The sequence below is a fragment of the Struthio camelus genome, chromosome 15 (genome assembly GCF_040807025.1).
Source record: "Struthio camelus isolate bStrCam1 chromosome 15, bStrCam1.hap1, whole genome shotgun sequence".
Taxonomy (NCBI): domain Eukaryota; kingdom Metazoa; phylum Chordata; class Aves; order Struthioniformes; family Struthionidae; genus Struthio; species Struthio camelus.
Window position 1 is genome coordinate 10,495,732 of NC_090956.1, and position 26,118 is coordinate 10,521,849.

General features: G+C 43.1%; 2 protein-coding genes across 4 annotated transcripts; both read left to right on the top strand.

Moving 5' to 3' along the window:
- Nucleotides 1-1,122: 1,122 nt before the first annotated feature.
- On the top strand, nt 1,123-8,573 carry ARL6IP1 (ARL6 interacting reticulophagy regulator 1). 2 transcript variants are annotated; one of them, XM_068908566.1, is made up of 7 exons: nt 1,123-1,240; nt 3,387-3,520; nt 5,312-5,431; nt 6,307-6,424; nt 7,126-7,210; nt 7,447-7,595; nt 7,707-8,573. In XM_068908566.1, exons 1-6 carry the CDS (start codon nt 1,205-1,207, stop codon nt 7,563-7,565), a joined length of 612 nt encoding a protein of 203 aa, XP_068764667.1. In that variant the 5' UTR covers nt 1,123-1,204; the 3' UTR covers nt 7,566-7,595; nt 7,707-8,573. The 2 variants fall into 2 exon arrangements, with proteins under 2 accessions (XP_068764667.1, XP_068764666.1); XM_068908565.1 differs by having other exon boundaries at nt 7,447-8,573.
- A 2,047-nt stretch (nt 8,574-10,620) lies between these two features.
- RPS15A (ribosomal protein S15a) lies at nt 10,621-15,877 on the top strand. 2 transcript variants are annotated; one of them, XM_068908567.1, is made up of 6 exons: nt 10,701-10,821; nt 11,322-11,416; nt 11,944-12,081; nt 12,803-12,882; nt 14,386-14,471; nt 15,745-15,877. In XM_068908567.1, exons 3-6 carry the CDS (start codon nt 11,949-11,951, stop codon nt 15,836-15,838), a joined length of 393 nt encoding a protein of 130 aa, XP_068764668.1. In that variant the 5' UTR covers nt 10,701-10,821; nt 11,322-11,416; nt 11,944-11,948; the 3' UTR covers nt 15,839-15,877. The 2 variants fall into 2 exon arrangements, with proteins under 2 accessions (XP_068764669.1, XP_068764668.1); XM_068908568.1 differs by lacking the exon at nt 11,322-11,416 and having other exon boundaries at nt 10,621-10,821.
- The last annotated feature ends 10,241 nt before the right edge of the window (nt 15,878-26,118 follow it).

The following is a 26,118-nucleotide window of genomic DNA, read 5'->3' on the forward strand; positions in this document are numbered from 1 at the left end:
GTCGGGAAAAAAAAAAAAAAAAAACAACCCTAGTGCATTTCTCCCATGTCTATTCCTGTGCTACTACAGCTTATGAAAAAATTAAAGCAAGTTGTTAGACTCCTGGTGGTAATTATGGTGCCTAGGTCAGTTGTGGTTTTCAGACCTAGTGCAACTTCCAGGGAGCTATGGGTTATTTCATCTGCTTCCTGTGTGGTAATCTTGAAGGCATCTCTTGCAACTGGATTTAGCTTTCTTAGAGGTGACATACTGGTTGTTTCACATTAGTCAAAGGCAATCAGTTTAAATATATATGCTATTAAAGACATGCCAACTTTCTTAAAGTTTCTGTTAGTGAGATCTTCTGGTGACATTTCTGACATTTCAGCTGCAGCAGGGTACTTAGTAGTCTTGAAACATTCTGGACGTTTTCAGTACTATTCTTAAGACATGCTATATATGACAAGCAAAGGTAACATTTTAAAAAAGCACATTGAGAAGCCTTTTACTTAATACCTTCTGATAATCCCGTTTTTATGTTATAGGGCTAAGACTTTTAAAAATAAAAACAGATTCCCTTTGAAGGTCTTAAGGGGACAGGGATTAAGACGGCTAAATAAAACGTCTGCTTAACACATTGCACGTGCCTCTACCATGAAATCAGTGTGGTGTGTACTGAGCCCAGACAATTATTTTTTGACTAAGCAGCATTAACAACACTGCAGTTACGTCTCAGATGTTGACTGCGCTTTTGCTGGGTTGCCGTCCCCAGGACGCCTCTGGCCCTTGAGCAGCTTCCTCGCTTTCCAGCGTGCTGCCCAGCGCCTGGGAGGGCGCAGGCCCCCGGCACCCTGCACCGCTCTGGACCGGCTCCGCCGGGCCCAGGCGCCGCCGCCGCCCCTGCGGCGGCCGGGCCGTTAACGGCCGCTCCTGTCGCAGTCGCACTGCGACGGAGGGGGGGGTGGGGGAGGGGCGGATGCCGCAGGCTGATTGGTTGAGTCTCTCTATTCAAATTCCCACCGGCCAACCGGCCGTCGGTGAGACCCGGCCGGCGCTCTGGGATTGGCTCGCGCTGCGTTTCGAGCCGGCCAATCGCGATGTCGGGCAGAGCTGCCGCGGTCTGACGGGAGGTGGGGGCGGGGAAGGGGACCGCGGCTATAAGAGGCGGCGGCCGCCGCGGCGCCGCGGGGCGCGGTCGGGGGCGGCGGCGCGAGGGCGGCGCAAGATGGCGGAGGGCGACAATAAGAGCAGCAACCAGCTGGTGAGGGGCCGCGCTCCTTCCCGGGGCCGGCGGGGTGTTGCGGTGGCGGCGCCGGGCCATCAACCCCCGCCGGTGGCGAGGCCGCTGGCTGGGGAAGGGCCTCGGTGGGCCCGGAGTGGCCTCTCCGCGCCGCGGCCTGGCTGGCGGCCGCGCTCGGCCCTGCCGGGGGAGAGGGTCGGGGAGGCCGGGCCGGGCCTGGCCGGGCCTGGCCGCGGCGGCCGCCGCCTTAGCGGTGTGAGCTCCGCGCTCGCCTTGCCGCTGCCGTGCGTGGATGGACTCGGGCCTGGCGGAGCCTGAGTTCGACTAGGGCAGCTCTGCGCCGCGCTTAGAAACGGCACTGCTGCTGCTGTGCTGCTCCCAGCCTCGTAATAATGCCTCGCTTTACCTGATGTGCAAGGCTTACGTTTAACGTTCATATCTTCATGTTTCGACATACTTTGGCTATGTTTTAGATGTTTAAAAGGTGCAGGAAGATAGTGACAGGAGCTGGATAATTAATGTAACTAAAGCACGTAAAAGGTGGCCTTGGCCAAGGGTGTGACTGTGTCCGTCTCTGTTATGGATGAACAACGGGTGCTGGGGAGACTGCTGTAAAAGCGTGGGGCTGAAGGGGTGAAAGAAAGGAGACTTTTGAGTGGAGTGCCTACTAATGTTTTTTTGAACAGGAAGCTGGACAGTTAGGAGATACTGAGGGAATCAGAACTGATGCTTTCTTTCAGTAGCTTAGAAGTGGAAAGAAACTTTAAATTTCAGAAGGAAAAAGAAACAGATCTATGTTGCCAAAAACATGTTCTATGGTCTAGAGAGATGCCCCCTTCAGAATGGAAGTTCATGTTTCTGGAAACTTAATGTTCTTTGGTTAATGACAAATCACTTTTGGTGGACGTGTTTTGGAATTAAATAGTGTTGCTGTTGACAAAACTGACATAGTAAGTTTTTTCTACCTGGCCCTGTGGGCAAACAAGTTACAGTACTCATAGGCTGACAGAGGCAGACTGCTACTACCAGCTGTGTTATATTCCAAACTGTTTCCCATTAAATTTTCTTTTGACTGTGTTGTTAGTGGCAGACAGCTGGAAGTAATAAAGAAAAACAGTTTGTTGTAAAATGCTTTCTGGAGAAATGCAGCTTTTTTTTTTTTCCATTTTTATGGGGGTTTATATTCTATAAAACATGAAATAGATGTGATAACTCGAAGGCATATCAGGTAGATAGCTATCCACTCTATTTTGTCTGTAAGTGTAGTTTTAAAATAGCTTACAATGGTATTGTATAAGAGAACTGTGCTTTACCATGGTAGCTGCACGCAGCTCTCTCTGTTATCCTGGGAAATGGTGTCAGGTTTCTCATTTGAGGTAAGTGTATCATCCACTGGAGAATTAAACCTGCTGTGACATCTCTGCACGGCAGATGTGCAGATCTTGATGACTTTTAACCTCTTGCTATGTAGGAAATAGTCTGTTCTGTTTGTGGTTACTTGAGTTTTGTAATCTGAGATCTCTTGTCCCGCTGAGGGCAAACTAGTAAATTTGGCACTCCTCGGGCCAGCTGCTCAGCCAGCTTATGCTGGAGCAGATCCAAAAGATATGCTGAGAGCAATTGCATAATGTGATGCCTTTGCTGGTGTAGGAAGGAGTGTAAAGGTCCCCTTGTCACAGTCTTGGGCAACTTGTGGAAACTGAATTGTGGAAAACTGAAATAGACAATTTGGGATATGACATAAGTGCTTTATAGAAGAATACTTTTTGTTAGGCTCTATATTAACAGGTTTTGTAATTCTTTTAAAAAAAAAAGGCTTTGAAGGAGAGGAAGAATGGGAACATGCATATGGTTAAACAATCATTGGAAAATATATATAGCAAAGTGCATAAAGTGAACTGGAGAGTTGCCTCAGTCTTTGTACCAATTAATATACTGAGTTGAGAGTTGCTGCTACTTTGCTGGAGTCTTGACTTTATGCTAAAGTGTCACTGCTACAGTGTCATCATATGGTAGGCAATTTACAACATCATTAGCAATGTAAATACACAGAAGGATTTGTGACTGCAGTCTTTATTTAATATATGCTCTTTAGATACTTCACATACAGGAGCTAGTGTGATATTCTGGTTAGTAATAACAAGTTTTCTTCTCTCTTCTTGTGTAGGCTGCAGAAACTGCTAGCTTAGAAGAGCAATTGCAAGGATGGGGAGAAGTGATTTTGATGACTGATAAAATTCTTCGCTGGGAGAGAGCCTGGTTTCCTCTTGCACTGATGAGTGTTGTTTCCTTCTCTTTCCTGTAAGTAGCTCATGGAGCATAGACCAGCATTGTGCTCTCATGGCTAGTGGCAGAAGTGTTAAGAAAACTACTAAGACGTTTTCTTTAAAAACCTAATGGGAAGCTTTCTTACTCCAAGTTCTGTTCCTTAATGCATGTTAACTTTCTTGAAAAGAAAAAAAGAACTGGGAACAAGAACTAACACCTCTCTCATCCCACTCAGATCTTGTACTTCCTTTCAATGTCTTAGCTATAGACTTCTTAAAAAAAAAAAAAAAAAAAAAAAAAGTGCTGGGGGTGAGGGGAGAGGTGATGTTTTCTGGAAAAGTTTGTCAGGGATGACTGCTGTAGCTTCTTAGCACCTTCAGCTGTATGCTGTTCCCTTTTTTTTATACGTATTTAACCCTCACCCTTTGTATGCTACTTAGTCAGATCTGGTTATCTTCTGTGGCTTTTTTCCCTAAGCCAACAGCAATGCTATTATGGTCTTAAGTTATGACAGAAAGCTTGTTCCCATTGGGCCAACTTCTCTGAAATGTTAGCAATTTTGCACTTTTGGCATGGTGTTTAGGCGGAATTCAGTCATCTTCACACAACTGGTACTTTCAGACTGGCTCTTGCACTCATTAAAAAGAGAGCAGGAGGGGAGAAGGAAAGACTGTAGGTAATTTTTAGTCAACAGGGTGGAAGAATGTTAACCCTCTCTGGGTTAGAGATACTGAACTGCATTGCTGGAGGCGCTTGTATGTGCTTTTATGTAATGCTGTAGCAGCCAAGATGACCCCTACAAGCCTTATACAGATAAGCGTCTACACCTGTTGTGAGGTTTGCCAGCTGCATGTTTTCTTGGAGTGAAGAAAAGAGGGCAGTTATCATAAATGTTGAACTAGGTGAGGTAGGGATAAACTGTCTTCTGGCTACTCTGAGTAAAGCTTATGGTTCTCAAGGGAGGTGAGAAGGGTAGAAATCAAATGAGGCTGAAAAGTAACTTCAGAAGTGTGACTGCGTGAACTTCAGGACATTCACTAATAAATTGTCTGTAATTATAGCAGGAAAGATACTATGCTCAATAATACTATGAGGAAGTAGAGCTACTGCAAATCCTGAATTTGGAATTGGTACTTCATCAAACATGAACTGGAGCATTCAGCATGTAGCACTGTGCCTGATGTATAGAAAGATTGGGCCTGCAGTGGACTGTCACCTCTGTACTTCTATTACTTTAGTGTTGGGGAAGAGCTGCTAAGTGCAAATAAATAACACAGGGTGCAGTTAAGTATTAAAAGACACTCATGAGATAAGCTAGTTCTTGTCTAGAACTGATACAGTTGCATTTGAGTCAAAAATGCAAAGTTAGTATGTCAGAGCACAACACAATTGGAGGCTTACAGCTCCCAACAAGGTTAGAGCTTTCACCCTACCTGGTTACTTCACTTGCTCACAAACGGTCTTGCACCCCTCACTCTCCCCACCTCAGCCAGTGTAATGTTTGCTGGGTCTTGACTTCTGGGAGAGCAATAATGAATTTTGAGATCTAGTGTATTTCATACTATGCTATATTCTAGCATTTTCTTACCTAGTATGTTAAGAAACTAGTAGTTTGATCAGTAATATTAAAGCAAATACAGATTCAATGAAATATTTAGTAGTAATAAGAGCAAATTTGAAGGGGGGGGGGAAGATTTTTGCGCGTGGGCAAGAGGGTAGGGTTACTGTTTCCAATTTTGAGCCAATTTGAAGAGATGGCTAAATATGTCAAGTATTTAGTAGACTGAGCATCCAGAAATCATTTCCATTGTTTTCTTTCTACAGGATGATCTACTACTTGGATCCATCTGTTCTTTCAGGCGTTTCCTGTTTTGTTATGTTCCTCTGTTTGGCTGATTACCTTGTTCCTGCTCTCGCCCCTAGAATCTTTGGCTCTAATAAGTGGTGAGGAAAGTTCAAACTGAAATAGTTTCTTGAGTATGTAGAAACTATGAACTTAAACCAAATGGATAGTTGACCCTCCTATACAAAGGCATTGTAGTGAGAAGCTGGCAATCTCTGTATGTGAAGTAAGATGTGCTGCCTTCCTCTGTTTCTGAAGGACCACTACTACAACATATCTTTACTGGTCATTTTCTTCCAGCAAAATAAGATTTTTGTGGGAATGTGCACTTTTTCTGCTCTACATTAAGGATGCTATTTAGTTCTACTAAACTAGTTTTTACCAAATAAGAAGTATTAGATACTGGCAAATACAATTATCTTTCTCATGATTTTATCATATATTTAGAAAGAGTGGTAGCTGTAAATATTGATGAAGGTAAAGATTAATGCATATACTCTTTACAGATGTGGTTGCAAGCGTTTGAAACAAATTGGGAGAAAGGCAAGGCTCATATAAAAATGGGAAGTAGAGGAGACTCTTATTTGAACTGCATATTGAATCAAAAATAAATGTTAGTACATCTGTTCTAAATTGACTGCTGAGTAGATGTTCTTGCTTGATAATGTACCAGCATAAGAGCTGGTATAGTACAGACTGGTGACAGATAAAGATTAAAATCAGTGGTCTTCTGCATTAACAGGATTGCTCTTTGGGGATTTGAGAGATTCAGTGTGCAGAGAAAAAGCTAAAATAGATTAAAATTACACAGACATTGTATTACAATGCTCAGTAAAATATTAAACTAAGCAAAGCAAATGTGACAAATACTAGATGAATTTCTTCTGCTAGAAAAATAGTACAGGATAAAGTTTCATATGAAAATTGAATTCTTATCTCTCTCTGTCTTATTTTTCCTCCCCCTCTCCAATGAAAGGACTACTGAGCAGCAGCAAAGATTTCATGAAATTTGCAGCAATCTGGTAAAAACTCGTCGCAGAATTGTTGGTTGGTGGAGACGTCTCTTCACGCTGAAGGAAGAGAAGCCAAAAATGGTATCAGAGTTCCAGGAGTTCTTCTGTGTTGTCTTAAGCTGTCTCTCTTTCTTTTTAATTTTCAGTGTTTTAGCAAGGGTTATAGCTGAACAAAATAGTATTTTGTACCAAGAACCAACAGTTCTGGCTGTGACTTAATGCCAGTCACGCATCTTATTTAAATCTTGAATAGCAGTTACACGACTTCTGACTTGCAGTGTTGCAGGTTTAGAGCATACCTTTGGTTTGAAGGTATCTAAAGATAAATTGGATCCCTTTGGATAGGTAAGTCCTTGGAAAACCAGTCTGTAAGAGCCCTTTAAAATAGATGTTTCCAGCGTACACTGACTGCCTGGAAAATTAGACCTTAGTAATATGTCAGCTTAGGCCTGTGTACTGTCCTGAACACAGCTTCAGGTACTGTGCTAAGCAGAAGTTTATCAGCCGGGATAGCACAGTCTGGCTCTGTAATGCAGATGTGGAGAGCAAAGAACTGACATAGTGTAAAACTGATGAACCCGAAAATAAATGGAAAAAGTACAATTGTAGATTGGGTCATCTCGTAACTTTATCATGCCTATGTATGAGTATTGCTTGTGAAAGAAGCAGTGAACCTCAAGGGTTTTAAATTTTGAAATATTGCCAGATACTGAAGGAGAGGGAAGGGGGAGGGGTTGAATTACCTACAGATTCTTGGTTAATGTTTCCTTTTCACTTTTTAGTACTTCATGACCATGCTTTGTTCTCTTGTTGTGGTTGCCTGGATAGGACAGCAAGTTCACAACCTCTTTCTCACCTATCTTATTGGTAAGTTTACAGTGTGCAAAATAGAAATAACTTTTTTGCTACCTGCTTATATAGGTGTGAGGCTGGTGGAAGTTAGTTTTGATTATCTGAGTGTGAATGGGGTTTTTGTGTGGGGGTTCCTTTTTCTATTTTTAAGCAGTTAATGGGGCTTAAGGGAGGCAAGAAATTGCTAGGTGAAAGGGGCTTTTTAAAGGAGTATTGAGTAATTCCAGTTATTTGGGTTTTTTTCTCTTTAGTAAGTTTCTTGCTGCTGTTTCCTGGACTAAACCAGCATGGGATCATTACAAAGTACATTGGAATGGCAAAAAGGGAGATAAACAAACTTCTCAAGCACAAGGAAAAGAAAAATGAATGAAGACTTAACTGCTGTTCATTCTTGTAAAAGGTTTCCTTGGGAACAGTTTTGACAATTAATGTATAATTAAGATAATAGAAAGAAGTTGTCTTGCTCACTGGCTTACTTTTTTTATTTTTTTTTAATTGGCTCCCTGATCAGTGAAAGCGTCACTCTAGCAACTGGTGTGGATCTGTGTCTGTCTTGCTCCGCTGCTGATGGTTCTGCGGCCTGCAGCTGATCTCATATGAAAGATCCTGAGCTTTGACATGTGGAGCTTATTCAGTGTCTTCAACAAATTAAGGGGCCCCATAAATAAAGTCCCCCAACTCGAAAAACAGCAGTATTGTAATGTATGAGTAGCATTCTTGTAATTGTGTTTGCTTCACCAGTCGTTAATGAACTAGTGATTTGTGGCTACAGCAAGTATGGAAGTTTCTAAAGCTCCCACTTTTTGGAGACTTGTTACTACTGATTTTTGTGAGAAGAGGATAATTACCTGAACAAGAATGAAGAATAATTATAGCTGAGGGTGCATACCCAGAATTGGGGGCAGACGGTGAGCCCGTTGCCTCACTGAACCTCCTGTTTGCTTATTTGGCTGCGTAGGTCAGATTACCTGTCAAATAGGGTTCTGGAATTACCTATGTTTTTAGTTATTTAGCTATGGCATAAATATCAACTCATTGCACTGAAACTGTGGAGACTGAGTTAAGGTGTGTGTTACCTTAGCAGTTGATTGCCCTAAAAACTGCTGTTGTCATGGAGCCATGTAATGCATTTGGTTTTATGAATGTTGTCTGTACACAAAATCACCTTGAGTAGGCTAGATTTCTCTTGTAAATAAGCCTGTCTGAATTGTTTGTGCTTTTCTATGACCTCTCCCTTTTTTTTAAAAAATTGAACTCTTTTCTTTAAAAAGCTAAAACCTGTGTTAATGCATTTTAAAAGTTTACTGTTTTAAAATGAATTCTCTTCAGTATCTATTGTAATTGTTGAATAGATAAATATAGACTTAAGAGAAACCTCTTTCAGAGTTGTTCTTTGAACATAAAGTTGTGCAAATGTGTGTTAATCAAGAACTGGAGCTGGGTGTGTGTCTCCAATGTCACATGGTAGTCCTATACATTGCTAGATCAATGCACAATGTCTTCACAGAAAAGCATCTTTTGTTTGAAATAGCCCAGTGCAAATAGAAAACTTTTGTCTAATAAGTAATGAAAGCTTCTGCTGTAGGGGGAAGAGCTATAACAACATCATTCATAGTTTATTAAAACTGATAAAGCTGACTGGGGTTATACGGAAGGACTTGTGGGGAAGAAAGACAAATCATGCCCCACAAGTCAAATCTGTAACAGATCTGAAATGCAGGGAGATGCTACAATGCAATATTGAAAATGTTATTTAGAAAATGCTCTACTTGAGTTATTTCTTCCAACAGTAGTCTGTGCATATAAAATGAAAGCTTTGATAACAATGATGTAGAACTGTCTTCAGAAGAGTTGGTCAACCCTTGCATCCCCAGACTAATAACAAAGTAGTGCATGTTTTTTTTGTTGCAATACTCTAAGAGCCATCTTCTCACGTGAAGTTGGAGTTCTGCAGAAACACAATCACTTGTCTTGGTATGGCTTTCTGTTAACCTCATAGACCTTTGACTCCTCATGTAAATCCTCACAATATGGAGTACTACACTGTTCTGTAGTGTATATGGCCCAATTAAAACTTCAGTACAAATCAAATATATAAGGAAATCCCGCACTATGGGAGGAGATTTTATATATATATGTAAAACCTGAAGTTGTGCTCCTTCAAATGACCTCGAAGGGGTGATTAATTTGGGAACCTTTTTCTACAGCGTAGGTGAAGTCTCCAGTGGATTATGCTGGTTTTGGCTACCGGTGTTTGTAAAGGTGGCTTGAAAACTGTGAACTGTTAAACTTTTACTTTCGAGATTGTGAGGCAACTTTCTTTTGTTTCCCAGCAACTATAGCCAATGCTTTCACCATATACGTTAGTATGACTGTTAGAAGTTTGCATGGAGTTAAAACACAGGGTAAAATATCATCTGGCATAACAGTCCTAGTTCGGAGAGAAATAGGACCTCTTAAAACACTTTCAAGCTTAATTGTAGTCACCCACTACATATTTGCTAGAGACCATGAATTTGCATGGTGACTGCCAGACTTCATCTTTAAAGGCAAATCATGCCATGTGGACCCAGGTGTGTTCTTATTTTGTGGATTCTGTATTTTGTAGTAATAATATCATGTAAATTAGTTTTTCTGGGAAGTCAGATATCTGTTAGCCTGTTCAGTTTTGATTAAAATATACTTTTTTTGTATTTAACTTAAAAGGGCAAGTGAAGATGCTTAAGCTATCGTTTTGGTTCTTTGAAAACCTTCCTATGTTTTTTGCCATGTATGTTCCTGTACTCTTTCTAGACAGGTTCGTAAGAGACCTCGTAACACATACAGCGTTTAAACATAACTCGGAGCTCACTGACAGTAGAATGGTGATCTGCTGCTTTCGACCTGAACTGAAATCCTGTGCCGTAATCGTAATTCTCTTCTGCAAGTTTTGCAGTAGCTGAGGGATAGCGGAAAGCTGTGGAGTGCTTATCTGGAGCAGGTTTGTGGTTAAAGACAGGTCTGAGTCTTTTTTTTTTTTTTTTTTTAAAAAGGGGGGGAGTAAGAAACCAGAAGCTTTACATTATTTAAAGACGAGGTGCTAGCGTACTCAGCTGTGAGTAAGCTGCCCGCTGCCCCGGTTCACCGCCCGTCCAGAGCTGGCGGAGACGACAAAGGTTAGTGCTAAGCTGCTGCTTTCTGGGTCTGGGGAGCGCCGCCCCTGGAGCTCGCTGACTGCAGGTGCCAACAGGGACAGCTGATCCTAGGCGAGGGCTCGGCTGCTGCTTTTCTCCCACAAAACGGAGACGTTTCGCGGCTCGGCTGTGCTGCGCGATCCCTTCGCGGCCGCGTCTCGGGCTCTTCCGCCGCGCTCCCCGCTCTCCACTAATTTTGGCCCCTCTAAGCGGCCGTAGCGCGGCTCTGCGCGGAAGCGTGCGCGTTGCTATAGGCGACGGAGCGGAAGCGCCGCGGCGGGCCTGCCGGGCGCGGCTCACAGCCAATAGGGGATGGCCGGGCCTCGCCAGCAGCGCCTCCCGACTGGGGCGGCAAGTCTCGCGAGACGCGCCCGGGCGCCCTGCGCGCCTGCAACTTCCCATAAGCCCGCGCGGGGGCCGGGCCCCTTCCTTTTCCGCCATCTTGCTGCACAGGTGAGTGGGGGGTGCTGTTGGGTCCCGGCCGCCATCCGCCGCGTACCGGGGCCATCCGGGCCCCGCGCCGGCCGCCGCCCGCCTCCCCGGGGCCCCGAGGCTGCGCCCGACCGGCCCCGCCGGCTTTGGGCTGCCGGCGCCTTGCCTGGCGCTCTCCGGAGCCCCCTGAGCAGGGGGTGGGGGGCAGCGCCCCCGGGCTGTGGCTCCGCTCCCCGCGGAGATGCGGGGGGAGCGGCGGGCGGGCGGGCGGGCGGGCGGGCCGGGCCCGGCCCGCTGCGGGGGGAGGCCGGGCTGGGCGGGGGGAGGCCGGCCGGACGCCAGGCTCGGGGCTTGAGGGAGCGAGCGTCGCGTGGCAGGGCCCGGGGGAGGGGGCGGCGGGCTGGGCTGGGCCCCAGGGGCGGGCGGAGGGCTGTTGGCCGGGCTTGTCTTTGGGCAGCAGTTAGCGAGGGCTGGTGGTTCGGGGGCTGCTGCCCAGCGGTAAAACCCCTCATGTGCTGCAGGACTCGGCCATCTCGGGAATGGCTTGACTTGGCCCCTTGGGCCCAGCGTCAGGAGCACGTTCCTGTGTAGCTCTGGCAGTGCACTGGCTCTATTAGTAAGTGGCACGACAGCGTCAAGTCATGTAATGCCTTGTGGTACTGGGAGAGCTCTTGGTTTTGTCACTAGAATGCAAAAGTTCATTCCCGGTGCCCTTTTGAGAGCACTGTTTCGAGTATGTTTAATGTCATGTACGTGTTGTTTTTTGAAAAGAACTAATGCCTCATGAGTTCTAAAGCCCAAATTAAGTCACGTAGGAAAGGTGCTGTGTTGATGTTATGCCTTCTAGATAGCGATTTTTAAATCTGTGTGTGTCTGTTGATAAAGCCGCGTTTAAGTAACAGTGTGTCAGGAGTCCCAAGTTGTTACGATGGTTTTGAATCCTGTTGGACATACCTGACTACATGAGTTGATCCTCTTAGCCTAAAAGTGCTTTCTGAACTTTAGTGTAACTTTCGTGAGAACACTAGGCCTTTTAGGGTATAACAGTAGCTCTTAAAAAAAAAAAAAAAAAAAAAAAGCGTGCTTCTAAACATGTCAATGAAAAAAACTGGCAAACGTAACTACTTCTCTCTTTTCCCGCAGGCACCATGGTGCGCATGAACGTTCTGGCCGATGCTCTAAAAAGCATCAATAATGCAGAGAAACGTGGAAAACGCCAAGTTCTCATTAGGCCGTGCTCCAAAGTAATTGTCCGGTTTTTAACTGTGATGATGAAGCATGGTAAGTGTAGGCTACACAAAGTTGACCTTTTTCTGTGAAGGATCACAAACGAGGTCCAGTATGATAATTTGAGATCGTTTCCTCTCTCTCATTTCAGTACTGTAAACGGTTTAAATGAAATAAAAATCTGCTGGGTAATGGCAAGTGCTCATTCGTGGTTTCTGGCTGGTTTGCTTTAGCGAAGGAGATCTTTGGGAAAAGCTTGAGCATGTTGTTAAACTGGCAATCTAGCTCTGTTTAGACTTTAAAAATTAGTTGATGGTAATAGTCATTGTAGAATGACTGCACGAGTTCTGTGTGTATGCTTTTAGGTGAGTTTGCTGTTGACTGTATTGTGGGAGGTGAGTAAGCTTATGTGATTACTGTGTTCTTTTCTAAGAAAAACTTATAGGGTATAAAACTACTACACATATGAGACAAGTTCTAAAAAGCTGATTCTCCTTCCAGTGTTCCACATGGGTTCTAGCTTTACGAAGTATAGTTAAATACAACATACGGTCCTTTGGTGCATTTGAGCCACACCAGATTCACTGAAGTGGGTTAAACTGCAAAAAACAAACTGTTCAGAAATTATCTGGATGCTTTTTTTTTTTTTTTTAAGGTGCTTTAGACTTAAGTAAATGAAGATGCTTGAACAAGTTTTGTGCAACTTAGTTAAAAATGAGTTGTATGTAGCTAAGTCTTGTGCATCTGATTTTATCTGCTTTCTCATCCCTTATAGGTTACATTGGTGAATTTGAGATAATTGATGATCACAGAGCTGGGAAGATTGTTGTCAATCTCACAGGCAGACTCAACAAGGTAGGATTTGTCTTTCTGAGTTCAGTTCTCTAGGAAGCTGTTTAAATCTGAGACTTTTTCATGTTTGCTCCAGTTCTGAAAGTTCCTTGTGAAGAGGGTGGTATTTGTAAAGCTCATGTAAATGGAGAGTAGTACAGATCTTATCCGTAGCCTAACTTGTTTGGTTTTTTTTCCAGTTTCAAAACGTTGTGCTTGCCTAGTTACAGTTCTGTTAAACACAGAATGCAAGCTTGCAAGCGCATTGCATTTCTCTCTTTTTGGTTACCTGGTGATGTCCTGTTTTCTTTTACGCTGAAGCTATTTTAGAAGATTTGTGTTGATGGATAGCAGTTGAGTTTCTTTCTAGTTGATGCTTAATACTTGTAAAAGGTGAGAAGAGGAGCCTTTCTGCTGCTGGTAGATAGGATTTACTTGCAGTTAAGGGAAGGTTAAGTGGTACGTTCTGTAGTTACATCGTTCTCTAATTATATCAGTGCTTCCTAAGTTGCTGGGGCAGATGAAGTATTTATGTACGTTTTGGCATTTTTTTTTTTTGGTGCATTTGTCTTAAAATGCTGGGCTATCAAGTTCAGTGATGACTTTGCCATGTATCATTGCTTCCAATTAAGCTATTCAAGTGGTAAGTGATTCTTAAGTAAATCAAAAAATTAATAGTTCAGAATACACTGGAAGGTATCATCATGATGAACAAATCTTGTAACTGAAAGCTGTTGGAGAGTAGTAGGGAGAGAATTATAGCACTAACAGTCTGGATTGTGTTAGGTGTCATGATATGTGTCAGTGCTTTGAGTATAGTGTTCCTTGAACTGTCTCTGGATTACTTTGTTAGAAGGTCTTGAGTGGTGCAGCTGAACATATTTCTACTACTGGGAGAAGCACTAACAGAAAAATTGTTTGGTTTGGTACATTGTCCATCAGTGCAGAAAAGTGTACTTTTGTGTTTGTTCTGGATATTTAAGCTAATTGGAGCCAATGAGGTAACTGAAGATGGTGGTAGTGATCATGGTCAATAATTAATGCCATTAACTTGAATAAGTTGATGGTTTTCATGCACATTTAATTTCTCATTGTTTAAAATCTACAGGTATTTTTGACTAACTGTATGATGATTTTCCAAGTAAAATATCCCTGGGTAATCCCAGTTTTTTTTGATGATGTAAGATATTATCTTCAGTGGTTTAGTAAACTTTTGTACTCTTCCAGGTCTAGCCATTATATTGTTAATTTAGCTTCAGTAGCAATGTAAGTTATTCCACACAGGCAAGGAGGGAGAGGCAAGGCTAAGGAAATGAAAGCTGTGTGAGAATCTTTGCTTTTCTGAGGAAAAAGTCCTGTTTCATATTATGAGTAGTGGAGAATGCTTCTTAATACTTGAATCTTTTGCTGACAAAAAAAAAAATTGAATTGTAGTTGTTAAATTCTTTCATAGAGTGAGTTAGAACGACAAATATATAAATGCAGTTTATGAAGTCTTTCAGTTTGTAATGGAGTTCTGTTTTATAGTGTGGTGTAATCAGTCCCAGATTTGATGTTCAGCTGAAGGATTTGGAAAAGTGGCAGAACAACCTACTGCCTTCACGTCAGTTTGGGTGAGTATGGAGAGGAGTTAAACACCTGTCCCGTGTAAAACAAGTTGGAGAAGGGAATGTGTGGAAGGAGTTCTTTAGTACGCTTCCATACTGCCTAAGTTAGACTCATCTGATGCTTTTCCTCTCTGATGAGTCTGAAAGTAGATACTAGCCTAAAAGTTAAACTTCTATGGAAATGCCTTTTTTTAAGCCAGTTTTAAAGTGGTTCTGCTTAGCAAGGACCTATTTTTGCTTTGCGCTGAAACAGCCAGGTTCACCATTTCTTTTACTATCAGATTTTTTCCTAACTCATTTTAATTTTATTGGTGGTTATCTACAGGTGGAGAGGGAGTAATCTAAGTTACCAGATCAATGGAAGTAGGTCATGCTACCTTAGTCATGCTCATTGTGAGTAAATGAATTGGATATTAAGTGATGCAAGACTTGGGGCTTCTGTTAAACAAACCTCCAAAACACAGAGAATCCTACTATTTTGCAGTATGGTGTTCATTCCCAAAATTCACTAAGTCAAGAGTAATGAACCACAGCGTACTGGAAGAACACAGCTGGAAGAGTCTTCAGTGGCTCATCTAGTCTCTCCTGTCAAAGGCAGGATTAACAGTTTTTGTCATTTCTGTTGTTAAAGCTGCAGCCTTAAGCTTCTTAGTTTTGCTGTACCTATCGCTTACTACTGTGTGGTGTTATATTGAGATTTTTTTCAAGAGTGTTTGTAGGTGGTGGCACAAGAGGTTCTCAGTCATCAAGCTGTGTGGATGAAGTATGCTAATGATCCAGATGTGTAAACTGACAACTAAGGTTGCTTTAGTTGTCAGTCCAGATACCCATCTGCATCACAGTGAACTGTGCTCAAAACGCTGAGTTATAAAACATGCAGACTTTAGGATCTGCCTGGCACCATGGCAACTATACCTGCTCTGAAGAAAAACGTCTGCTTAAAACAGCAGCAGATGCCTAGAAACTATAGGGTTGGTAGTGCTGGAACAGCCAAACTGGCTTTACAGTGGGAATGCGTACAAAAACTTGTTGAGACTATGCGAATATTTGCAAGCTGAAGCCTATGAATGTCCTTTGTGTGCTTCAAAATTGTACTTTGTGAGAGGAGTTGCTCTTTGTTGTCTGATATTTGCTAACGTGATCTGAGTTATATCAGGCCAGTTCTAACAGAAACGGATCTTAACTGTTGTAGTACAAAAATGAAGTTAGGTAATGCTGTCAGCTCTGCGTGAGTATAGGACAAAACTTAAATTACTGAGCATTTTTTCTTTCTTAATAGGTACATAGTACTGACAACCTCAGCTGGCATCATGGACCACGAGGAGGCTAGGCGAAAACACACAGGAGGCAAAATCCTGGGATTCTTTTTCTAAAACTTGTAAAAGAGGATACTAATAAATTGTTCAAATGGACTCTGGTGTTTCCAGTCAGTATTTTAATGATTTCTAGCTGTACCTGCAAGAGTGCTTGTAACAGACAGCTGTTCAACAATGCTAAAGTTCTGACTTTACTTCAAATGTAAGATATTGCAAGTTAAGGACTTCGTGCAGACATTTGGGTTACATACCATCCCTGGTTGCAAGTTTTATTTCTGCTAAGGATATAACACGCTTTTAAGAGTTACCAGTTTTTTTTTGAATGAGTTACAGAGAGTTATCCAAAATAGCCTCAGTAGGGGAATTCTAAGCTACGTACCCTTCTATGCTGTGGTTGGCTCACCTCTTAGATATGTGCTTCTCTAAAGATGTGCGACTCCAAAGCTTCACCTGCAGGCTAAGTAGTAAAGATGCCCTGCCAGAAGCTGTTTTCAGATTGTGGTTTAAGTTTATTTAAAAAGCTGTAAGACATAGGATTGTGGAGTAGTTAAGATGCTTGAAGCTTGTTTTTGGCTCACACAAATTTATTTCAAAACTTATAATGTTGGGAGTAACTGAAGGACAGGGGTAAATCATTTTTTCACTCAAATTTCTAGTTTGATGGTTCTTGGAAGCATCAAAATCTTGCGTAGGGTAGGTGCTCTGCAGCTGTTCTGCATGTTGCCATGCAGACTTAACTGTTTGGTTTTGGATCTTTTTTAAATCTGTTTTTGAAGTGAGGGAGTAAGGGGTTTTGAGGCAGCAAGCAATGAATGTCTAGTATTGTGTTGTCAGTATGTTTCAGGCACCTGATACATGAGGGCATAGAATACTTGACAGAAAAATCACCAGCTTCTTTCAAAGCAGTACACAGAGTAAGTGACTGTGGACAAAGAGCTACTTGCAGACGGTAGAGAATGGGAAGGAAGCTTCTGGGCTGATTGCATTGCCCTTCAACTGCAGTTGGAAATCCTTTGCCTTATTTTGCTTTCTTTGGAGTCTTTTAGGAAAATTCATATGGAAACTAAACAAGTATTTTAACATGCTTTAAAGCAGTTATATTGAATTCATGGCTCTCCTTGATGCAAACAGTTGGAAACATTTTTCCTTCTTGGCAGTATGCCTTGGTCATAAGTATGATAAGTTTGACTACCAGTACTGTGCCCTGAAGGTGCTACTTCTATCACAAAGCTTTTCAGAAAGCCTTGGGATGGAAATGACTCTTGAGGCACAAAGACTTTAAACTGTGTAGTTTGTAACTTGCTGAACTGAAATAGGTTGAATGGTTATTTTCTTACGGGGAAAATCGGAAGGTGATGCTTATTCCTAAACAAGCAGGTCTTCAATTTTTTCTAGGCAGGCAGATATGGTCTTAACCTAATGTGTCTCTTCCCTGATGAACAAGTAGTTAGCAACAGAGCTGCAAAAGAATGCTTAAAAGCACGCATTCTGGTGGTGCACCCTAGGGTCCCAGGGGAAAGGGAGTGTCAACCTGACTGAGAAGAGCACAAGTATTAAAAAGGCTAGTTTTCTTCTTGCATCTGTCACATTCAGTTAAAGGTCACAAAGTCTACACTGCAGATGGCCCCAAAACGTTGAGGGGTGATCGGTGTGAGCCTCAATATCAGTAATCAAAAAGTGAGCTTTATGATCCTCTGAGACAGAAATTTGGTCACGTGGAGACAGAGGTCTACAAACTGAACTACAGAGTAGTTGTGAAATGAAAAATGTCTTGGCTCCTTTTTTTAAATTTATTGCCAAATCAAACTCACATCACAGACATGTTTTGGACTTCTCATGGAAATAGTTCTGCGGTATTGGGCACTGATCTCGCTCACAAGTTGAGCTGTTGTATCTCTTGCTTAAAATAACCCTGAGGATCACCTCAAGGTTCCATTGTTCATTTTTATAAAATCTTGGTTTGTATCAGTCTCGAGTACAGCAAACGTTCCAAATATCTGATGGAAGAAGAACAGTGGTGCTGTAAGAAGGCTTCCCTTGTATGAATTTACTATGGCTTCAAGTTGCCTGCTAATTTTATATTCTTCACATTTTAAGCCAGTTTTAGAGACCGAACACATCATTCTTTTTCAGTACCAAACAGTTTACCAGTGCTTTAATACTACGCAAATGCATTGGGATGACCCTAATATAGAGACCCCTGAAGTAAGAGTATTTTTGATGTTCTCAGTTGACCAGCTGGTTTGGAATAGGACAGTGTTAATGAAGTTATCTCATAACACAGTCCTGCTGGAGCCAACCTGACAGCTTTTATATGATTACTAAATAGGAAAGAGAGCTGTGAAAAGAATGACTTTCAGGTAAGCATACAGCAGCAGCTGCACCTCTTCCACAGCAAACTTTACCATGTCTAGTGTAATTTATGGCATGGATTTCCGTAAGGCTTCATATGGAGAATGCTAAGGTTTAGAAGGCAGCTGGGGGCAGATGCCTTCTGTCAGTCAGAAAACTACCAGGATGTGTGTTTGGGAAAATAGCTTGATTTTTTTTGGCATTGCTCTTGGAATAGTCGGCTTCTTCGAATGAATAAGTAACTTCTCCTTAAAGAAGGATTTCAAGGTTAATGTAGAGAGGTTCAGTGCAGCAGTTTGCGCCTTTCAAGATCTTGCCAATGACCCTATTTGTAATCCTCCATTTTGCACAACTGCGGTATCTAACAAATGTAGCGATGCATAGAGACTTATTGGACAGTTGTGGAAGGCAATGCAGCCAGTGTGAATCCTAAGATGATCTTCGAGTAAATGTCAGCTTGCAATTTGCTGACAAATTTACCATTTACCGTTTGCTGACAAATTTGCCCATTTACCACTGGGCAATGACTGCTGCTGGAGATCCAGGTAACTTCTGAAACGAGATGGAGGAGCTGGCCCAGGACTGTGATGTGCCCAAGAATGCAGCTGCTTTAAAGGGAGTTAGAGAAATTCTTACTGTCAGACATGTTTAAACCCCCAAAGGGATGCTTTTTTAAGCCTCAGGGGTGTTTTCTGAGCTAGGGGCATGTGCCTGGGGAGAGCAATGTCTGTAGGCAAAAGCTAACTTATCATTTGGGGTAATAAAGATTAACAGGGAGAGGTGAGAGAATATGGCACAAACCTGCAAGCTGAGTACTGGTTGCAACTAGCAATTGAGTCAAAGCCTTAGTTTGAGAGGTGTCTGGTACCTGTGGAGCAGAGCGGGAAGTTAAGGAGAGGTCCTCTATGGGACAGTGGCAGATGGCCATCATGCGGGGAAAAGGGGGAGGGTGGGTGACACCTAAGAACAACTTTGTACAGAAAAACCCTTTATGCTTTTCCCTAGGATGGCCCTTGCTTGTAGTGCCGTTGTGTAAGAACAGGATAAAACGGGTGAATAACCTGCTGTGCATCAGGAGAAATACCTATTTATTTCTGCAGTGGGAAGTCGTCAACAGATGGCAGCAGATGACTGAGAGAGACGTTGGGGACTTCAGTGGGATCCTGTAGCGTGAGGGGGGGGTCTGAGGAGCACCGGTTAGTGCCTGCTTGGCTTTGGTGCTGCTGCTGGCCTCTCTGCTCCTGGAGTAGAGCTAAATATCTGGACTCGGTACTGGTGCCTGGTACTCGGTTCCGCAGAGATAAAGTTCTTCTGACTTGGATGCAGTAGGTCCTCATTGAAGATCATATGGGAGGTGGGAATAAGCATGGATCTCCAAGATACTGCAACAGAGTAAAGCCTGGTGCTTGAGAGTACCTTTGCCGGAAATGCGCAGGGGTGACGACCTCCTCCTGATCCCTTTTGCTTGTTTTCTGCCACAGGTAATTTAATCAGCTCAGTTCTCCTGAATGCTGTGTGTGTTTTGTTTTTTTGTTTTGCTTTTCAAACTCAGTGTGTCAATTCCTCGCACCAGTAATGCAAGTAGTGATTCAACCTTGGTCTCCAATGTCTGATCAGTTATTTTAGAGACTCTTTCATGCTTAGTGGTATCTAGGAGAAAGTGGCAGACGAGGAGGCGTGTTGTTGCTGTGCAGCAGAAAGAGAACATGGGTGGAAGCGGTGAGTGCTTCAGGGCTCCTGCTGTCCTTTGGGAACCTCTAGGCTGCCTTAGCTTGTGGCAAGCTCCTTGGGGTTTTTGTGAGCTATCCTGATCTCGCATGATAAAATACAGTTTTATTTTAAGGAGTCACAATCTCGGAGGCTCAGCTGGGAGAGACGGACTAGTCGTGGGTGGGTTTGGCTGGTCTTGCCTGTGAATAGACTGCTGGCTCTGATGCTGCTTTGTCATCAAGGGAAGCCAGGATCTGTGCTGGGCTAACACCAGGAGAAAAGCTGCCAAAGCTACTATTTTGGAGTTTTTATTACAATTACATGCTCTCAAATGACAAGATTTCTTGTGTTTTGTCTGATGCTATTCAGCTAGTTTAGATTTAAAACAATATTCAGTTTGGTGTCTTGTGACCAATTAAAGCAAATATCAGGCTCTCACTAAACATCATGATGGATTTAATCAAGGTTTAGTCCAGAAAAATATTCTGTTAGCGTCAAAGTCTTTCAGAAGCTAGTGGGCCCTGTTCCCGCTCGTGTATCTGAAAGCTTTTTCTACTCAAATGTGGCCGTTTTGCTCAGGTAGTTCTCTTTTAAAAAAGAATTATCTAACTTTCTCTTAATTCTCCTGCTGTTCATCTGCTTGTTCTGGTACATCGTATTTTGACCATGGGCTCTATTCATGACCTGGAATAATTTGGTTTTGTTTACAAATATTCCTTGCCAAGAAAGTGCTGACATAGCAAGTGACAAGAGTAACTGGGTAAGCCTTCATCACTTGATGCGCAAAGGTGCATCTTCTCCTGGGAAAAAAAGATACATCTGTTGACCTGCTGCTGCTTTTGTCAGAGAGGGGGAGGACGTCTGAAGGCATAACACTTTCCATTTACATTTTTAATTTTATCTAGTCTGGTTTATTATGTGACATCAGAATAATCTTATTTTTGGGACTGTATCTTTTCTCACACAGTATCCAGAAAGAAAGGATGATCAGATATTTTATTAATGACTAAATGACAACCTGGTGAAATGTGATCCTTCTATTCTGATGTGACAATACCTCAGTCAATATAACGCAGGCTTCAGCTGGACTCTACCGCTTCCAGCAAGCTGACTCTCCTGATGTGCTAATTTTCCCTAAGCAGAAAAATGGATGTTCTTAATCAGCTGGCGCAAATTGGAGTCTCAATGGCTGTAGCTGGGGGAAGGAAAATTGCAGGCCAAAAAATCTATGTAAAATAGAAGTGGGGAAAATAGTACTCGTGCCATTAAGACAAATGTTCCACCTTCTAATACCTAAGTTGGGAAATAAGTCCAGAAGAGACCGCTCGGGTCTCTTATCTGCCCTTTTTGTGACAAAGGCTACAGAGCTCATTCCTGTCGAATTTCACCCAGTTCAGTTCTGTCCAGCTGTGAGGGAGCAAACGTGAACAGGAAGGTGTGCTGGAGGTGAAGCTGCCTTTGCAAGTGGAGCAAAGCTGCAGAGGTTGCTCCCATCAAGCACAAAGTTACGGTTACGGTGCTGGGACCTTGAAAATGTAAAAGCCTCTTTGCGAGATCTCTTATGTGCTAGTGACCAGCCACAGCCTAACAAGGTAATCAAATTCCTATCTGATTTACTTAATAGACTAAACGTAGCTGACTTTGCTACTACTGCGTTTTGTGTCCTTGAGTCCTGTTCCCCCCTGTATGCCAGCTGTGATACTTGGCTGCCTGTGAGGACGGGTGGTTTGTTCTTGGTTGGCCTCAGGGCAATAGTCATGGTGCAGTTGCAGCTGATCAGATTTTAGTGCTGTGCAGCAGCATAATGCAGGACACTCGAGAGCAACTGGCTGAAAACAGCTAGCAACCACCTCTTAGGCTTTTTTTTTTTTTTTATAGTGACATAAAAGATTGTTCAAGTGGACATCACATGTTCCATAAAATCATATGGGTCTGGTGCATGTTTTAGTGAAATAGGTAGCTTGTTCTACCTGTTCTGGGCTATTATTTGACTTTTGTCATGAATTTGACTGTAGGCATGTGAAAATGGGTCAACTGAAGGACGTTTTTGCTGCTTGATTTAGTTAAAAGCAAATACAAATATTTGGTGCCCAGCTACAAACACAATACTCTATTGCAGTACAGCAGTACTGGGTTTCAACCTTCTGATGTATTTGGTCCCCCCTATACCGGAAGCTGATTTAAAATGAAGGACGTGTTCAGCATTGCTTGCAAAATATTACATGTGGAGTAACTTTGCTTTTTAAGCACCCTGGCCTCCCTGGAAGCTGGCAGTTCCCGTGGCTCCTATGGTTTACCTGCAAGTCTTCGGGCCTGCTCAGCACCCTGCAGAGTTAATGAAATGTTCAGGCCTAGATTTATGAGCTGTCACTGGCTCCAACTCCTGATCCTCAAGACTCTCTATCTTATCAGTCCTGTAACTGGATTGAGAGATGGGATGCTGTTGGTGGGATGATGCTCGTGGGCTGGATGTGGGCTTTCACGCTGTGAACTGGCGCGTTGCGTTGCTGCCTGGTGGGCAGAGGGGTAAGGAGGCTGCTCCTCCTAGGGACTGGGACATCTCTAGCCCAGATTAGGCTATATTTTTAAGAGAAAAAAAAGGCAGGGTTCAAGTTCCAGATCTATGTTAGTTAAGTTTTATCGAGCATTGTATCTGTTAGCGCTGCACTTAGCCGTGGCATTTGCATGCCTTGTATCGGCTGAGGCTGGACAGGGATCCCCAGCAGGCTGAAGTGTGCACGGAGTGACCCAGCCTTTACTTTCTGTTCGGCAAGGAGATGCTTTTCTTTGCAATTTGGGTGGAGGGTAGTGTGATGGCAAGCTATGGAAACGGAGAGCATTTATGCCATCCTATAATCAATTGCTATTCACTCTTGGGTCTCTTCAATATTTATAACCAGGAGCTGCTTTGTTTCAAACTCCATTCGCCTTATTTATTGTTCCATCTGTGTAATCCCATCATGCCACCCGTTCTACAGAAAGCTGTTTTTCCAGAAACGTGCAGTCCACTGTCTGTGATCTCTAGATGTCTCTGTTGCTCTAACGTAAGAAAAATATGAAAAAAGGGAGGGACAGCAAAACAGTTGGTATGTGATCTTGGATAGAAATGTATATGTGGAAGATCACTCCATCTTCTCTTCCACAGCTAGATTTGAGTGGGATTCGCAGTTGTGGGGAAGAAATATAGCGTGCACGTTGCCATTGTTTTTCACTGATGTAGGTAAATTGTATTTTCAGCAGGACAAGGCTGTGAGCAGGAAGGAGTAAGGATTACGTTTGGGAGCAGGAGGAGAAAAGCAGGTAGCTGGTGAGTTTAATAGAAAATCTGCTGCTGAAACCCACCTCTCAGTCTCATTAACTAGACCTAATTGGATGGAGCCTAACTGGTGTGTGAGTTTCTATGCTATTTCTTTTGAGGTGTTTGTCCATTGTTTTGTGCAGTACAAATTTATTTTAAGAAGTCCAGGAAAATTGATGAGAACTTTAGTTTTTAGTATCTTTATAAATCAGACCTTTAACAATGAGAATTAATGGAAAAAGTCATGGGAACAATTAAATCTTTTTTTCCTTTTCTCCCTACACCTCTGCAATTCACATGGATGGTTGCCTGCTTGCTTGCAATAACATGCCCAGCTGTATTCCAGCCTAACAAGATCCTCAGCATATAATCCACAAGTCTCTGTGGGCTGGTAATTAGTGCTGGCCCTCAGTCAGTCCCTGGGATTCATTCCTTAGGGCTGTAACATTAGCCCCTCCATTAAGCGCCTCAAATTTGAAGCTGCCACACCATTTTTCCCTCGTTTGGGCAGGCTGTTGGGACCTGGGAGCTGACCACACAAACCAGCCCTGTTTGGGACCATGGGCAGGGTGATCTGTCGTGCTTGGGCAGAAGTCAAATCCTTGCTGGTTTTCCATGACTGGTAGAAGATTTCTGGCTTGGTTCTTTTTTGGATTTAACTTGAAAAAAATAATTATAGTTCAGCCCAGGTAGAGGGAGAAGTTAAAAGCAGTTTCTGAGTTTGGTTCGATGCATTGCTTTGCAGCAGCCACCAGCAAAGATCACCCAATGGCAAGGGCTGTGAGACAGAATTGGGGTGGGGGCAGCTGGAGCAGGCTCCACTGGGAAACTATTTCAGTACAGCAATGTATTGGAGCTTGGCATAAAAATGACTTTGTTTCCACTTTCTGATATAGATCTGGTCCTACTGTGCAAGGCGTGGGACTGAGAAACGCAAGCTCATTTCATGTCGAGGGCCTTTCCAGTTCCCCTACCCAGGTGTGAGAACCCATCTTGCAAAGTGGCAAAATATGAATCTGGTGCTGGTAGGTGGCAGTGCCGGAAATAGAACGATACTGCGATAGCAGATAACATTCCCTGATAGCTGAAATAAAAAGAATTAAACTGAACAAAAGTATGCTTTAATTGCTAACTCTCTCCTGTCTACTTAAATCACTGGAAATTAAGGTCTCCTCTTTAGTGATGAGCAGTTCCAGGCAGAGCAGACATGATGGGGGAAACATGTTTGGAATAAATACTGATGTGAATGACACTTATTAGCTACAGTGTGGCATATTTATTTCTCTGTAGTTAGCATAATAGCACAGCTTGAAATAAGGAGGATTCTTTGCTCATGCTTGTGTGTGTGTGTGTGTGTGTTTAAAAATAACAATGGATTGTTATGGGAAGAATGCAGACAATTTCTCTGTCTCTGCAATTAGCACAGACTTTTGGATGGCATCGTTTGTTGTGGGAGATCTCCCAAGCAAATGGCTTGTGTGGCTGTGCTTAGAGAAGACTTTCTCTTCTTGTGTTGAATAGTTATGGCGCGCACTGTGCATGAGTGGGACCAAGCATCCTCTGCAGAGGAGGTAGCATGGCATGGGACCGGGCACGCTTAGTCCGCTCACGCTTCAAAACATAGCACAGTCTTGGGACCAGGGCTGCTCCGTGGTGCTGGGTCTGTGAGAAGCCTGTGGAGGGGAAATCTCCACACTAGGAGAGCCCCTGGCCCTTGCGTTTCCGCTTTCTTCACTTGAGCTGTGCTTGAAGCATGGAGGGAGTGGAAATGTCCTGATTATCCATCAGGAATTAATCTGAGAGAGGCATGGGTCGCTGGGTGAAAGCATCACTGTCTTCTGATGAGCTGGGTGCTCCAAATGGGGATAATGGGTGGAGATAAGGTTGGTTGCTTGAACATGTGGGTTAAATGCATTTCTGCTGATGAAGCCTCTGAGGAGACTTCATGTCTTATTCTTCTCCTGCCTTTCCCTCACTGGTGCACCAGGTGCCCTCAGGAGGGTGAGCACAGACAGCCGCTCTCCCCAGCTGGTGAGTGGGGAAGCCCCCATCGTGCTCGGTCTAGCTGACAATGTCTGGCCCTGGCAGCCCTTTCCTGTGTCTCCCCTTCTCATTTCACAGGGTTTCCTCAACCCTGTGTTTTGTGCAACTCTTTAATGCAAAAACATCTAGAAATGGAATTCTTGGATCTTTACTTTTCTGTTTAAACTTTGTCCGAATTGGCTTGAGGAGCTGCTTTTGGAAGGGGAGGCCCCGAGGTGGATGGACAAAGCGGTTGTTTAAGCTCTGCTTCCTTAAGGAAAATTGTGATGTATTTCAAGGGAGGGGAGCCAAGAGCTTCCCAGGTCAGCTGTGAAGGCTGAGCACCATCTCAGGAGCTGTCTCGGAAGCCATCATTGTTGAGGGAGATAATTATGTTGTGGCAAAAGTATTTACTTGCTAGCTATTTGCTTGCCTTATTTGTACTGTATTCTTCCACTGCTGAAAGATGAAAAACCTCAAGACTTATGCCTCGGAGTAACAAACTTTTCATTCTTTGTAAGTTCGCTTGATTGAGTGCTCGGTTTAGAAATACTATAAAAGTGCCAGGCTGTAGCTTGAAATATCTCATTACCAGGTGTCAGGCTGCTTATAATTTTCATTCAGGGATTGGTGAGGGTTTTCTTTTTCTTTCTTTCCCCCCCCCCCCTTTTTTTTTTTTCTCCTGTTGGTCTTCTAATGAAAATGCCGAAGGGGCAAAAAACCATTACAAAAAATAAAAAATGCTGCTTTGATTGAAAATAAAAATGCTGAACCAGCAGTGGCTTTCAATAGTGCTTACTCTATTGTATGGTTTCTGGCTATATATCATTTCAAAAGCCTGTGGGATGTTGTATGGTGTGAAGGAGCTTGTAGAGGCATGAACTTACTGTTAGCAAGCCGTGAGGTGCTACAGAAGGCGGAGATGAGCAGGGAGTTTAGGTCGATATAGGACCAA

What these genes read in the sequence shown, in the direction of transcription:
- RPS15A (XM_068908568.1), top strand. Translation starts at nt 11,949, where the DNA reads ATGGTGCGCATGAACGTTCTGGCCGATGCTCTAAAAAGCATCAATAAT. An exon ending in AACTGTGATGATGAAGCATG is followed by an intron (nt 12,082 to 12,802) that starts GTAAGTGTAGGC and finishes CATCCCTTATAG; the next exon opens with GTTACATTGGTGAATTTGAG. An exon ending in CTGCCTTCACGTCAGTTTGG is followed by an intron (nt 14,472 to 15,744) that starts GTGAGTATGGAG and finishes CTTTCTTAATAG; the next exon opens with GTACATAGTACTGACAACCT.
- ARL6IP1 (XM_068908565.1), top strand. Translation starts at nt 1,205, where the DNA reads ATGGCGGAGGGCGACAATAAGAGCAGCAACCAGCTG. An exon ending in GTTGTTTCCTTCTCTTTCCT is followed by an intron (nt 3,521 to 5,311) that starts GTAAGTAGCTCA and finishes TTCTTTCTACAG; the next exon opens with GATGATCTACTACTTGGATC. An exon ending in CTTTCTCACCTATCTTATTG is followed by an intron (nt 7,211 to 7,446) that starts GTAAGTTTACAG and finishes TTTTCTCTTTAG; the next exon opens with TAAGTTTCTTGCTGCTGTTT.